The sequence below is a fragment of the Eschrichtius robustus genome, chromosome 17 (assembly GCF_028021215.1).
Source record: "Eschrichtius robustus isolate mEscRob2 chromosome 17, mEscRob2.pri, whole genome shotgun sequence".
NCBI lineage: Eukaryota > Metazoa > Chordata > Mammalia > Artiodactyla > Eschrichtiidae > Eschrichtius > Eschrichtius robustus.
The window spans coordinates 6,773,547-6,786,574 of record NC_090840.1 but is presented as its reverse complement, the minus strand read 5'-3'; the positions used below and the strand labels follow the sequence as shown (position 1 = coordinate 6,786,574).

General features: G+C 40.1%; 1 protein-coding gene across 1 annotated transcript in view; it reads left to right on the top strand.

The window, feature by feature from the left end:
- Positions 1-13,028, top strand: part of TOX (thymocyte selection associated high mobility group box) — a 296,786-nt gene that overhangs the window by 162,749 nt on the left and 121,009 nt on the right. The window contains exon 3 of the mRNA XM_068526067.1: positions 687-929. Within this exon, the coding sequence (XP_068382168.1) occupies positions 687-929 (243 nt within the window). The remainder of the gene's footprint in view (positions 1-686; positions 930-13,028) is intronic.

The following is a 13,028-nucleotide window of genomic DNA, read 5'->3' as shown; positions in this document are numbered from 1 at the left end:
TACAAAATTATTTACTGTCTTCTAGGGGTAGATCAAATAAATGTGACTAGTCAGAAATCAAGAAAGCCATCTTCATTTTTATTTTGATGGCATAATCTTCATGATAAAAATAGCTTTTAATGGCATTATCTTCATATATGACACTTTCTCTGAAGTCACACTTATGCAACATGGTTTAGCTACTACTTTACCAGATTTCTTTCTTTGTCAGTTGTGAGCATGTAGCTCTTCAAAACCCAGAAGCAATTGCCTCAGAACTTCTGGAATTCATTTTATTACATCTCATGATCTGAGCAGTAGGGAGCCCTATGAAACATGTTTGATCAAATATTAATTTTATAAATTGCCTTTCTTTCCCCACAATTCCCATGAAAAAAGGTATTCAGCTAGATTAAAACTCTGGAGCATTTTAATGGGACCTTTGAAATCTGTTTGAGTTCAGCTTCTTGGAACAATAAAACTGCTTAATGGCGGCACTCTTTATACGAGAAGTGGCTATGCCTTCGAGGAGATTTTCTTCCGTGCACGATAGAGAAGTTGCAGCAGGATAATCTGAGTGTTTGCAGTGTCTTTGCCAAATCCTTAATGATGCTTGTAATAATATCTGAAAGGGTCATGTGTGTTTGTTCACCATGATGAAAAGAAGGGGATGATAATTTGCATCAATATCACCGTTGTCTTTTCAGTCCTACCCTGGTCCAAGCCTGGAAAGCGAAGACTTTAACATTCCACCCATCACTCCTCCTTCCCTCCCCGACCACTCGCTGGTGCACCTGAATGAGGTCGAACCTGGTTACCACTCTCTGTGTCACCCAATGAACCATAATGGCCTGCTACCGTTTCATCCACAAAACATGGACCTACCTGAAATCACCGTCTCCAACATGCTGGGCCAGGACGGAGCACTGCTTCCCAACTCCATTTCTGTGGTAAGGGTCTGCTTACTGGTTGGTGGTGGGGAGCAGGGGACACCGCGAGGACGAGGTCTAAATTAACGCAAGACGCTTTCAATCATCGTAACGTGGCTTTCTGAAACTAGAATGGTTTTTAGCTATGAAATCCTAAATCCATAAATCCTGTAAAATCCTAAAGCAATTTTCCATTTTACATTTAAGCCAAGGCAAAATCAATTAATTACATGTTTGATCACTCATATTTATAACCCAAAGTCCTAAATACTATTTGACACTGAATGTGTGGTCATATGGTCAAAATGTCTTGCTAGCTTTTAGATAAAAAGTTATCATAAAGGTGCCACATCTCATCTAGTGCAGGATTCTTCAACACAAGCAAGATCCCCACTTCTTCTAGGAACTGCTGTGAAAGTTGGTTGCTCCCCTATTTTCCACTCTCAAATTCCACCGATTTATATAATAGGAAAGCAAGAAAACATTTTTCATCTTTATTTTGAAGGTATAATTTGGGTGATCAGAATTTATCTCTACTAAAGTGTTTCTCTCTCTTGGACTTTGTTTGTCACTTTGAATCTTCTCATGTTCTACACTTCTCAAATTTAGTGAGACTATGTATCACCCAGAAGACTAGCAAAAATTGAATGCCCAGCCCCTACCCAGGAAGTCCAAGAGTCTGTATTTTTAACAAGTATCCCATGCTTGAGAAATACTGACATCATAAAATCTTTCCTTCTGATTTTTATGTCATCTAAAACCTTAATAAGTTCTCTGTCTATATCACAAGGAGTAGAGAATATTGTCAGTAGTATATGGCCAAGGGCAGAGCTTTCTGCCATGTAATGAAACCCTCTCTCAGGTTAGCAGTGACTTCTAATGAGCGTTCTTTGGTTTGCGTTGTTCAATCACTTAACAGTCCAACCGTCTCTGTTGTCATGTTTGTAAGTCACTGAACAGTTCTGTCACATTCGCGATGAACGACTCGATTAACTTGCTCACCTTAGGTTGCTTCTGATGGGAAAGCGTTTCATGTTATCACTTACCTAAATCATTTGGTGATGTATCTCTAACTTGAGTGACTTCACAGGAAGGTTTTTCTGTTAATCGTGAACGTAAAGGGGGGAAGAAGGGGAGTGGAAAGAGATCCCGCAGTAGTTTTGGGGGAATGAAGCCCTGAGCCTAATGTCACAGGCCGTGGTAAGGTATAGAATCCTCCTCAGAAGTGGCAGCTAGCTGGGTGGACAAGAGGGGAGGGCTTGTTCCCAGCACCAGCAGGAGCAAAACACTCGACACTGTTGTCCCGGGTTGTAGATGATACTCCACCTGTATAGATTTATCCTGAGAGTATTAACCGTGACTTCATAAAATGGAAGATGGATTTTTTAGAAAACATGCTAAGTGTGTAAATCTAATTAATGTTGTACTTCAAAGTAGTGACCTTGAAAAATCACGTGCCTATTCCTCTTTGGGGCTAAGCCTTCAGACCCAGTTCATGAGCCAATAAGGCATCCATGTCATGCTTTATAGACTTCCCTGTTCACTGAGAAGGAGAGGAAGGACGAACACAGCACATAAAATACCAGTTTTGTCCTCTATGCTTCTTCCTCATGTGCTAATGAAGTTGGGCCATAGGAGGATAATGAGGTACTCAGTTATATAGTTTTAGTCTCAAAACCCTTTTTCTTTTATATAATTTGCCTTCTTAGCATTCCAGGACCCTCCCAATTCACCATTCACTCTTTAAGAGATGCTTATGCAACCTGAGTATACATGCATCTGGAATTTTCTCAGTTTTGCTGCCCTTGCTAAGTCACTCCACCCTCAGATGATGTGCTCAGGACTGGATCTAGCCGCGGCTGTGTAGCACACTTTCTAGGCCCTTCCTCTACTACGCTTCCCTCTTTCCTTGTTAGGAGCCTCTGCTCATCCTAATTCTTTATGCTCCTCTCCACCCAACCCACTGTCAGAAACCAGACGTCGGTATTTTCCCATCAACATGGTATTTCCCTTGGAACTTTTCACACTTTACAAGGCAGAGGGTCCCTGTTCAGCCTAAACTAAGCGAGTGAAGCTCTAGTTTGCCATTCCAGTTCTTGGCAAGGTGAGTCTATCTGGGTTTTTCATAGGATGGTGAGACTTCCCAGTACTTCCAAGCCGTATTCTGGGGTGGACATCTAGTTTGCCTCTCACAGTACTGGTCCTAGCATTTTATGCTGTAAGTAAAAAGCTGCTCCAACAAATTAAGTTTTGGCGAGACTTTGGATAGGCTTCAGCACTGTCCAATAGAACTCTCTGTGGTGATGGCTTTTCTGTTATGCATGCTGTCCAGTAGCAATAGTCATTGGCTATTGAACACTTTAAATGTGGCTAGCGTGACTGAAGGACTGATTTTTATTTTATTATGTTTTAATTACGTTTAAGATAGCAACATGTACCTAGTGGCTACTATCCTGGACAGCATAGGTCCAGTTAATTATGTTGATTTAACATTAAATCTACAGGAAACCCATTTTTTAAGCCAGCGTGTTCTTGAAGAAAGTAGATTTGGAGATGAAATTTGTTTTAAGAGTCCTTTTTCAAGGCTTGGATCTCTGACTGGATTGCAAGAGCCAGAGTTTGATAATACTGCAAAGTTGCAATAGAAATCTAATAAAGTTGGAAAGGCCGACTTTACTGGAGTCTACTAATTCCTTTGAGAAACAAGGGGCATCTCCAATCTTATTTTGAGCTATCATGTGTTTAGAATGCCACTCATCAGTGTGTACATTTTAAATGCCTTCTGTGCTCTAAAAGTTTGAAAGGGCTCAAATGATTGATAAAATATGGTCACTGTCCTTCAGGAGCTTGTAAACTACAGAAAAAACGTAACTAAGTATGAAACAGTTTGAGTGAAACATCAAGCAATTTGAGACAGGAGAAGGGCTAAACACAATTTTACTGGCCGTGAACCCAGTAGGAATCCTGGTTGGAAGAGATTATAGTCATCTGGTTTGGGTAATTTATAAAACTTAGTGGAAAAGGTAGGACGGCAGTCAGGTCTTGAAAGATGGTTTCGATTTAGACAAACAGAAAGGAAAGAAAAGGCATCTAGGAGAGAGAGCATTTGAAAAGCAGGTTGGATATTTTAAATTAGGACATTTGACAAAAGGTTTCAAAAATCACTCTAAGGACTGTGGGCTTGATATGATGGAGTCTAAGAAACCGCTGGCTGTTTTCACTCAAGGCAAAAGCATTATGAAACCCGTGTCATAGGAAAATCCTCTGGCATCTCTCTGGAGGGATCGCAGTGGCAAGAAACTGGAGTTGTGTAAAGTCTGAGGAGCCCTCTGTTGTTGTAACTCAGGCAAGGAGTGTGCAGACACACAGGGTGGTGACAGTGAGGACAGAAATACGAGCTCTTAAGTTGTTTGCACATCATTCCCAAATCAGTGGATCTAAAGATGAACAACCCTTCATATTGCCATATTTTATATTTAAAAAGGGCTAAGGATTATTTTCTTTGAAGTAACGTTAGGTCTATAAGGTACTTTTTTCGTGTGTCTTTGTAAAAACTGACCAAAACTCTTTTCCAGCAACTTTGCTCGTGTATAATGTGATCACAAAATTTAACCAGATGATTAATTGGTTTATCAGTTGTTGACATATATATATATTTTTAAAATAAATTTATTTATTTTTTATTTATTTATTACTTCTCGCTGCATTGGGTCTTCCTTGCTGTGCACGGGCTTTTCTCTAGTTGCGGCGAGCAGGGGCTACTCTTCGTTGCGGTGCGCGGGCTTCTCATTGCGGTGGCTTCTCTTGTTGTGGAGCACGGGCTCTAGGCACGCGGGCTTCAGTAGTTGTGGCTCGCGGGCTCTAGAGCGCAGGCTCAGTAGTTGTGGCGCGTGGGCTTAGTTGCTCCGCGGCATGTGGGATACTCCTGGACCAGGGCTCGAACCCGTGTCCCCTGCATTGACAGGCAGATTCTTAACCACTGAGCCACCAGGGAAGCCCCTATATTTATGATATATGTATGAAATGGAATAGTGCACAATTTAGGTTATCAATGTTCATATAGACGAGGAAATAATGGCTACAGAATCAGGAAGTAAAAGCTTCCCACCTAGAAATTACAGGGCTCTTTCTGATAATAACTCCTTTCAAGGTCACCTACAGTTTGGGAACAACTAATAAAAGCTAACACTTGTGGATTCTAAATAATGAACTTGCTGTAGATTTTAAAATCTTGTAAGTATAAGCCCCCCTAGGTAGATTTATGTGTAGGATCAACTGTCGTCAGTTTTATTTTCCAGAAGCTCTTCAGTGTTACTAAAGCTGAGCCTTTTGCTGTCAGTAGGGTGCTCAGATCTTTGTGTTAGTATTTTCACATGATGGAGTTTTAGAATCTGAATGGATCAAAGAGGTGAACATATTTTTATTCTCATTTAGATATTGTATATATTTTAGAGGTTATTATAATGTTTAACATACATGCATTATTATATGTTATATATGTTGCTGTCTTGTATAATATATAATCTTTTCTGAAAATTTATTTTAAATTTAAATTTTCTTACATCTGCCTGTTTCTTATCCCCACTGGCAACATAAGTGATACAGTTTTACTGATTATAAACATTACCAACAAATTTCTAATATATTAGATGTAAAAAAATTTAGTCCGTAATTAGAAATCAATATCTGAGTGAGTATTATTATCCCAATATTGCAAATGAAAAATGGAGATTCAGGGTACTTAAGAGACTTGCTCAGTGGCTCAACCAGTGAATACCCCAGCTTCCTTACCTGATAAACAAGGATAATGGTCGTCCTTACCTCATGGAGTGAAATGAATATTTAAGAATTGCTTAGACCATTGGTTGGCACATAGGAAGCATTATTATATAAGTTTGCTAAATAAAATATGAAAAGCAAGACTGTATATGTATAACTCCTTTGGAGAAGTTAAAAGGCACGAGAGAAGATCTTCCAAAAGAGCTATTTATACTTAAATCCTTAATCTTCTTCACATCTGTCCAAAAAAAAAATAAATAAATAAAAGGCAATAAGCTTGCTAGTCACCAAAGAAGTCTTTACCTTCTACTGAGTGTCCTTATACATCATTTTGATTAAAACTGACATCTTTGGACCACAACTACCACAGTTCAAATCCTGGCACAGACCTATACCAGCTGCATGACATTGAGCAACTTACATAACCTTTTTGTGCCTCAGTTTCCTTACCTCTAAAATAGGTATAATAAGACACTTAATCCCATACTGTTGTAGCATTAACGTGGTTAATATCTGTAAAGTAGTGCCTGTCACACAGTAGGTGCTAGATATATTCAGTGGGAATCCCTTTCTGATAAAAAGGTCACCAGGGTAGAAAATCTAGATTGCCTTCTGAAACTTGCCATAAACATATACCGGGGTGAAACATACATAGGGTGACAGTTTTTCCTTCCCAAATTTCCCACCGCTTCCTTTTTGTATATTCTTGCCTGTGCCATTTTATGTGTTAGTAGTCAGTCAGGACTCCTGCAAAAAGTAAGATTTCTGGCACTTGAAAAAAGATTCCATTGTCTTAAAATCCATATTTTCCAAGACCAGGCTATAAAACAGTGTAGAATTTCTATTAGTATATACTGTTGAACAAGTGCCAACTAGTTCTGATTCTCTAGGTCCAAGTTAAACAGCCACTCATGACCCAATATGCAAGAGTTCCATTTTTCTCAAAATTCCTGAGTTATTTTGATAGTGGATAATCGACCGCCTGTGCTTTTCCAAGAGTGGAATCTGGTTAGAAGAGCACTGGAATGAGAGTGTGGAAGGCCAGGCCCTGCCTGGGATAAGTTTGTTAACCATGGGCAATTTGCTGCACCCTGTCTGTAACCAGTGGGGTTGGACTAGATCAGGCGGAGCCAGGGGAAGCCAGGAACCAGCCAGAAAGGTGTTGCTCTTATTCATCTCACTTGTTCACATTTCTTGTAAAAATTCCCTTGAACATAGGGTTCTGCCCCCAAAGGAGACGGAAAACCACAAGACTAGTTGATCTCTGAGGTCCTTTCCAGGGCTGGCATTTTCCTATGATTCATTCTCTATCGACCACACAACTATGATCCCAGAGTCACGACTCACTCAACTTGTCACTTTAGTTACTTAGTCATTTTTCCCACCATCACTTGGACTAGATTCTCAGTGTTTTACCTGTCCCCCCACCCCAAAACCTAATCGGTTATTAAGATATTTGAACCTATTGGACAGAACATTTCTTTTGAGTGGAAAATATTATTCTGCCATTAAGAAGAAAGTGATGTTGTTTTCATGTTGTTAAAAAGAAACTACAGAGCTATTTTGGGAGAAGGGTAAAATAAGAAAATGTCCATATTAAGTATTCATGGTTTAAGAAAAATCTTTTGATTCGTACAAACTGAAATCAAGAGCCTCTCCTTTTTCTCTCCACCCTGGCACATTCGCTGCTGGGTTTCACCATGGACTGGTAAAAGGCAAAATGCAACCTTGTATAAAGTCATCCAAGGCTCCTGCCTGGCCGATATATGTGGCGATCGCTTGTTCTTTGTGCAGGCAACAGAAGCTCTTTCATACAAAGAAAAACCGTGCAAAGTTTTAGAATGGCCTCACAGAAAGGATTCATTTAGAACCTGGGCTTTTTGTAGAGTGTGGTTCCTAATGACACAGTATAGAAAATTTACAATGAAAAAAGCAACAAAGGAGATTTCAATTTCTTTGAATGCTTCAAATTTCCAGTTCTGGAGTTTAAAATGGAAAAAGATGTTAAAAGGCAATAAAATTGGGGGGTTTATTTCCCGAATGCCTTAGTTTTTCCAGGCAACAAAAGCAAGCATAATGTATATACTCAGATTTATTGTCGTTTGAAGCTTTCAGTCATGGCACACTTGGCATTCAAAGGCCACTGTACAACTGTTTTGACAACCATCACTTCGGTAGGTACTGCGCAGGACACACGGAACTGAAGCAGGAGTGTTTCTCTGGGTCTGTAGGGAGTGCTGTACATCAAGGAAGTCAGATGTATTAGAGCAGCATGAATTGCTAATATGTCGCCATGATGGAAAGGACCACTGGCATATTGAATAATGTAGCTTTCAAAGCCAGGCAGAAAATGTGATTACACACAATTTGATTGCTGTTTTTAAAATAAATATTTTCAAAATCTGGAGATATCTTATTTCACGTAATGCATAAAGTCTGTAACAGTGGACTAGAGCGAAGTATCTTTTGGGACACGAAGGAGCTGATGATGTCAGCCCCACTCAGATATGAAATAATGGAAGCATTAGCTTCAAATGGAATGGATGTCACCCGGGTTTGTTTCTTTCTTTAAAAAATAGGGGGAGAAAAGCAATAAAAAGAAATGATTTTGCCCACTTTGACAGAAGAAAAAAGACGAAGAATAATTAATTAGAATTATACCATGATTCATTAAATGTTTAGCAGTTACAGCCATTTTTTTCACAAATTATCCTTTTTTGAATATTGCAGCAGTTGAGAGCAATGTATTAAACCACTGTAATACTGTGAAAAAATGGGCTGGTTTTTTGTTCTTATTTTTTACCATACATAATAAAAGTGTGTGGTTTGGGGTTTTTTTTTTTTTAATGTCAGATTCCTAATAAGGCTAAAAATAAGCGTTGGTGGTGGTTAGTTGTTAAGCTCTACTTAAGCCCTTTCTTTGCTCAAAACAGACTACTTTGAATGTAGTACTGATAAGTAGTTCACTGGACTCAGTATGCTAATGGTTTGGGACTATCTTTTAGTGCTATAATAAAATATTGTTTCAAACTAGAGCTCTTCTTAATAGTGTTCAGGGAAGGAGTCAATTTAAAAATAACACTTTTCCTTTCTTATGCCAAGTACAAAAACTCAAGATTCACTTTGTACATAGGGCTTGCTGTACTTTTTCTTCACCCCTAGTGCTCATGTGGATCAGTGCCTCGCCCATGTGCGGAAGAAATTAAAAAGCTGTAAGACCAGTTATATAATATACTGTAAGCAAACTTGGGGAGTTATTCAATCCAGTCTCTTAATTCCAGACAGAAGTAAACCTAAACCAGTTAAGATACGTAGTTTTCTATCTAAGAGCCAAGATTCCACAACTTTCCTTGGTAGTCTGTTTGTGTTTAATTAACCTTGTAATGTTAAGTTAAATTGCAGTAAGAGATTTAGATTCCTTCCAGGAAGTTCCTTATTAAAGTTAAACTCAAGTATCTTACTGCACTTTCACTCTACTGTGTCTGCTTCAGACATCTGAATGCTTGAAGAACAGTTGATTTCAAGTATTTTGACATTATTAAGTCAGTCCTGCAGTTGTGTTTTACCTGGCCCAAATAACCCCAATTCCTTTAACCTTTCCTCAGAGGTCATATTTTTCAACTTTTACATCAAATTAACTTCTTTTTTTTTTTTTTAGTTTGTGATTTTAAGGAATGCCGACCACAATGGGAGGCAGAGCTCCAGACATTGCCTGAGGTTGCAGATTAATTTCTGAATTTTTCAAATACTTCTGTGTCCCCACATGGACATTTTATGGTAGCCTCTTTAATAGCGTCATCGATTGCTGACCTATTTGATTTTTGAACCATCGATCACTCGCACAGCATGTGTCCCTTACTGTATTGGTATCTAGCCAGCAATTCCCCATCTTGTTTCTGTGTAACTCATTTCTCATCCTAAAGGCAAACATCTGGGAAGGACATCATGGTGTTACTCTTCAAGGCATCTTTTTTTTCTGGCTGGGTATCCATTATTTAAATAGCACTTGGCAAACAAAGAGAAGGAAGAAAAATATAGTTATGTGCTCCTAATTGTCCTTGGACAAATAGGTGCTAAGTAGGCCCATAAGCAAGACTCCCCAGGTCCTGGCAATGAAGTTTCAGTCACTAGCTGCACCCTCCAATTGTTAATAAAATATTTCCTAAAGTGTTGAGGGGGAATTGGGGAAAAGCAACACAGAGCCTAGATGAAAAAGAGGTGGGAGTGAGAAGAATAAACAGCAAGTGAGAACGGAAGCCCGTTCAGGAGAGAAATCGTGTACCTGAAGGCTCCGTGGGATGTGTGCTTCCTGGGTGCGGCCCTCCCGCCCGGCCCTTCCCCCGTCCACGAGCGTTGTCTGCGTCTCCTCCTAATTTCGGGTCCGAGGAGTGTTCCACCCTCACCCCTCTACCCTAAGTAAGAATGACAGCACTTCATGGATCAAGCCTGGACCGTAAGTCAGGCCCTGAGCTGAGCGCGGCACGCGTGTCCTTCCGGCTCTCGCCTTCCCTCCCTGGCCCTTCGCTTAGCACTCAGGCCGTGCCCCACACCCCACCCCCGGCGGAGGGGAAAAGTTCTGCTGCCTCTCCCTCTGCCTGGCAAGCTCTTTGCAGAAAAGAGGACCTAGACACCCTGAGAGGTCACTTGGTTTCACTGTCCAGACTTCCGTGTGGAAATCATTAATAACGATATTATAAGTAGTGCTCGGCACATAGTAGGACCTTGGTAACTATTTCTGATCCAATAAATGAACTCCTTTGTCCCCAGTGGAACCCTTAAAATTTTCCCCAGACAAGTACAGGATCATTATTGCTTTTTTTTTTTTTTTTTTTTTTTTTGCTGACACTTCTAAGTTGTGTAGTCTTCTAAAATAATACAAATATTCCAGCTTTTGAAAAACTGTAATATCATGTGTTGTGGGGTCTAAATGCACCAAGACTGCTATAATACTTTCAATTTAGCTAAATGAATTTGAGCCCTAAACTTAAATCTATTTTGTAGTCTTAACACTTAATCAACTCACTACTAATCATTCCTAACCCATACCACTATTAAATTGATATATCTGGTAATTAATTATGATGTATAGTTGATCTTTTTTAGATGAACAGTTTCATTTTCTGAGTAGAGCTATTTTTATGGAGAAAAATTATCAGCAAAATTACCAGACATCTAAAGGAACATATTTCTGCCTCGTCCCCCAAAATCTTGGGGGCAGAAGGAACGATGCGGAGAATTAATGTTTGTTGAAGATTGGCTCATATGACCAGTGTTGATTTTTTTTTTTTTAATCACAAAATGATTCAATCTTTGTCTTGCTGTTTGCTTGATTTGGGCGAGCAGATTATTAACAGTAAAGTGGTGCATTATAAATCCATTTAGTCATGGAGTCACAGGAGAATCAGTCTAAAATGCTTTTCAGGAGAACAATGAACCAGTCTCACTCCCAGACACCGCTTCCTTCATTATTCATTGACCGTTCTTATCTAGAGCATATGGGAACATTGTAAGAGCAGGTTTGGGTTTTTTTTCCATTTCAGTTTTTTCCAGTTTGAAAGTTCTGAGTTCTCTTATGTGGACAAACAGCACCTACAGGAACATAATATGTGTCTTTTTAGATCAGTCGTTCATATACATTTCTCTGCCAGAAGCAACACACGCTCCATTGGAGAAAAGGTGTGATGTGCTGCAGAGTCTTTAACCATGTGGGGCAGTCGTTAAAATATTCGATGCAACTTTCCTTTTCTCGCTCATTTAAAATATCACAAATGCCATAGTAATCCAGAGAACAGGTCTTTTTTTTCCTCCACCTAATAAATATATTTAGCATTTCGATAGATATATAAAAACAAAATTGATAGGTTGAGCTGCTCTGAACTTAAGGGCGTATAAAAATTCCCCAGGGAAATCTAAGTACTGTTTGACAGAAGGAGGATTCAACTCCTTTTTATAATTCAGGATAGGCCAAAAACTTTCTCAAGATTTGTTACATTTGAAAAGTATCATTAACATTTAAGGGATTTGGGGGTTTTTTAATCAAAATCTTTATTGTCTTTAATAAAATATTATTCAAGCCCCAAAACATATTACACTATTAACATTTTTCGTATTTTTATATGCAATGCATAGTTAATCACACTTTCTGCTAACCAGCAGCCGTAAATAATGGCTTACCAAATCAAGATAGGACCAGTCCTTCATACATTATGAAACTTGAAAATGATCTGGATGAAAAATAAAGTCCCTCTTTAATTAAGATGATAGATTCATAAAGGCTGTTGCTAAAACCATTATATTATTAAGACTATCAAACGACAAAAATAAAGCTATTAGCATTTTAAAGCATTTTCTTTAAAATACTTTAAAGAAAATGCTTTAAAATGTGTGGTACACATAGCTTACAGTGCTTGAACAATTACCAGGATGAGGAGAGGAGTCAGGCTCAACCATGTAACTGTATTCACGTGGAATAAAAGTAAGCTGTTCGCATCTGTATATGTACCTCTGTCTCTCCTTCTACATAAATATATGCAGTTACACATTTAGGTATTGATTGTGTGTGTGTGTCGGGGCTTCTTATCCCATCATGAGAGTACCAGTGGCTGGCAATGGCCATTCCCCCCACCAGGAAGATGCAGATTGGGACCTTTGGTCAACAGCTACTGTGTTACCTGGGGTATTTTCTTGTTTCTGTGGTGGTTCTTGCTTTCCCCAAAGCAGCCTTATGTCTGCTTATGGCAGCGCATGGGGCTTAGCCCGTGTTTCCCAGCACACAGCAGACACTGCCTTCCCTGCAGCGGTGCTTCGCGCTGGCTTTTCACCCTCATCTTCACGTCTTTTCGGAGTGTCTTCACTGTGCCTCCGACCCACTAGGTGTTACACGCAGTAAGTGTTAGAATCCAGGAGCTGACGGTTCGCTTGGAAAGGTGAGGGTCACATATGTGAAACCTGGAAAATGTGAGACTCTGTAAGTTCAAATTCCCAGGTACGGGCCACTCCTTCAGTTGCCCAGGGAGTGCTGGCCACCTGCAGAAACCAGCCGGCGGCCTCAGGGTCTGGAGAAGCGGTGTGGGTGCTGGGAGCGCCAGCTGGCTCAGGGCACGGGGCAGCCCGGCCTCGGCCCCTGCCCGGCCGTCACTGGCTGCATGTGCTTGTGCGCGAGTGAGTGCACGTGCCTCGTTGGCCTTGGTTGTGAGGCTTCAGTGGGTCCAGGCGTCTGAAGCCCTCGAGCAGCACCAGGCAGACAGTGTGCCTCACGTCAGCTGTCTGCTGTCCCCCTGCTCGGAAGCCCCACGGCTGCTTGTCTGGGTTTTCCTCACACTGTCTGTCGTTCCTCTTCTA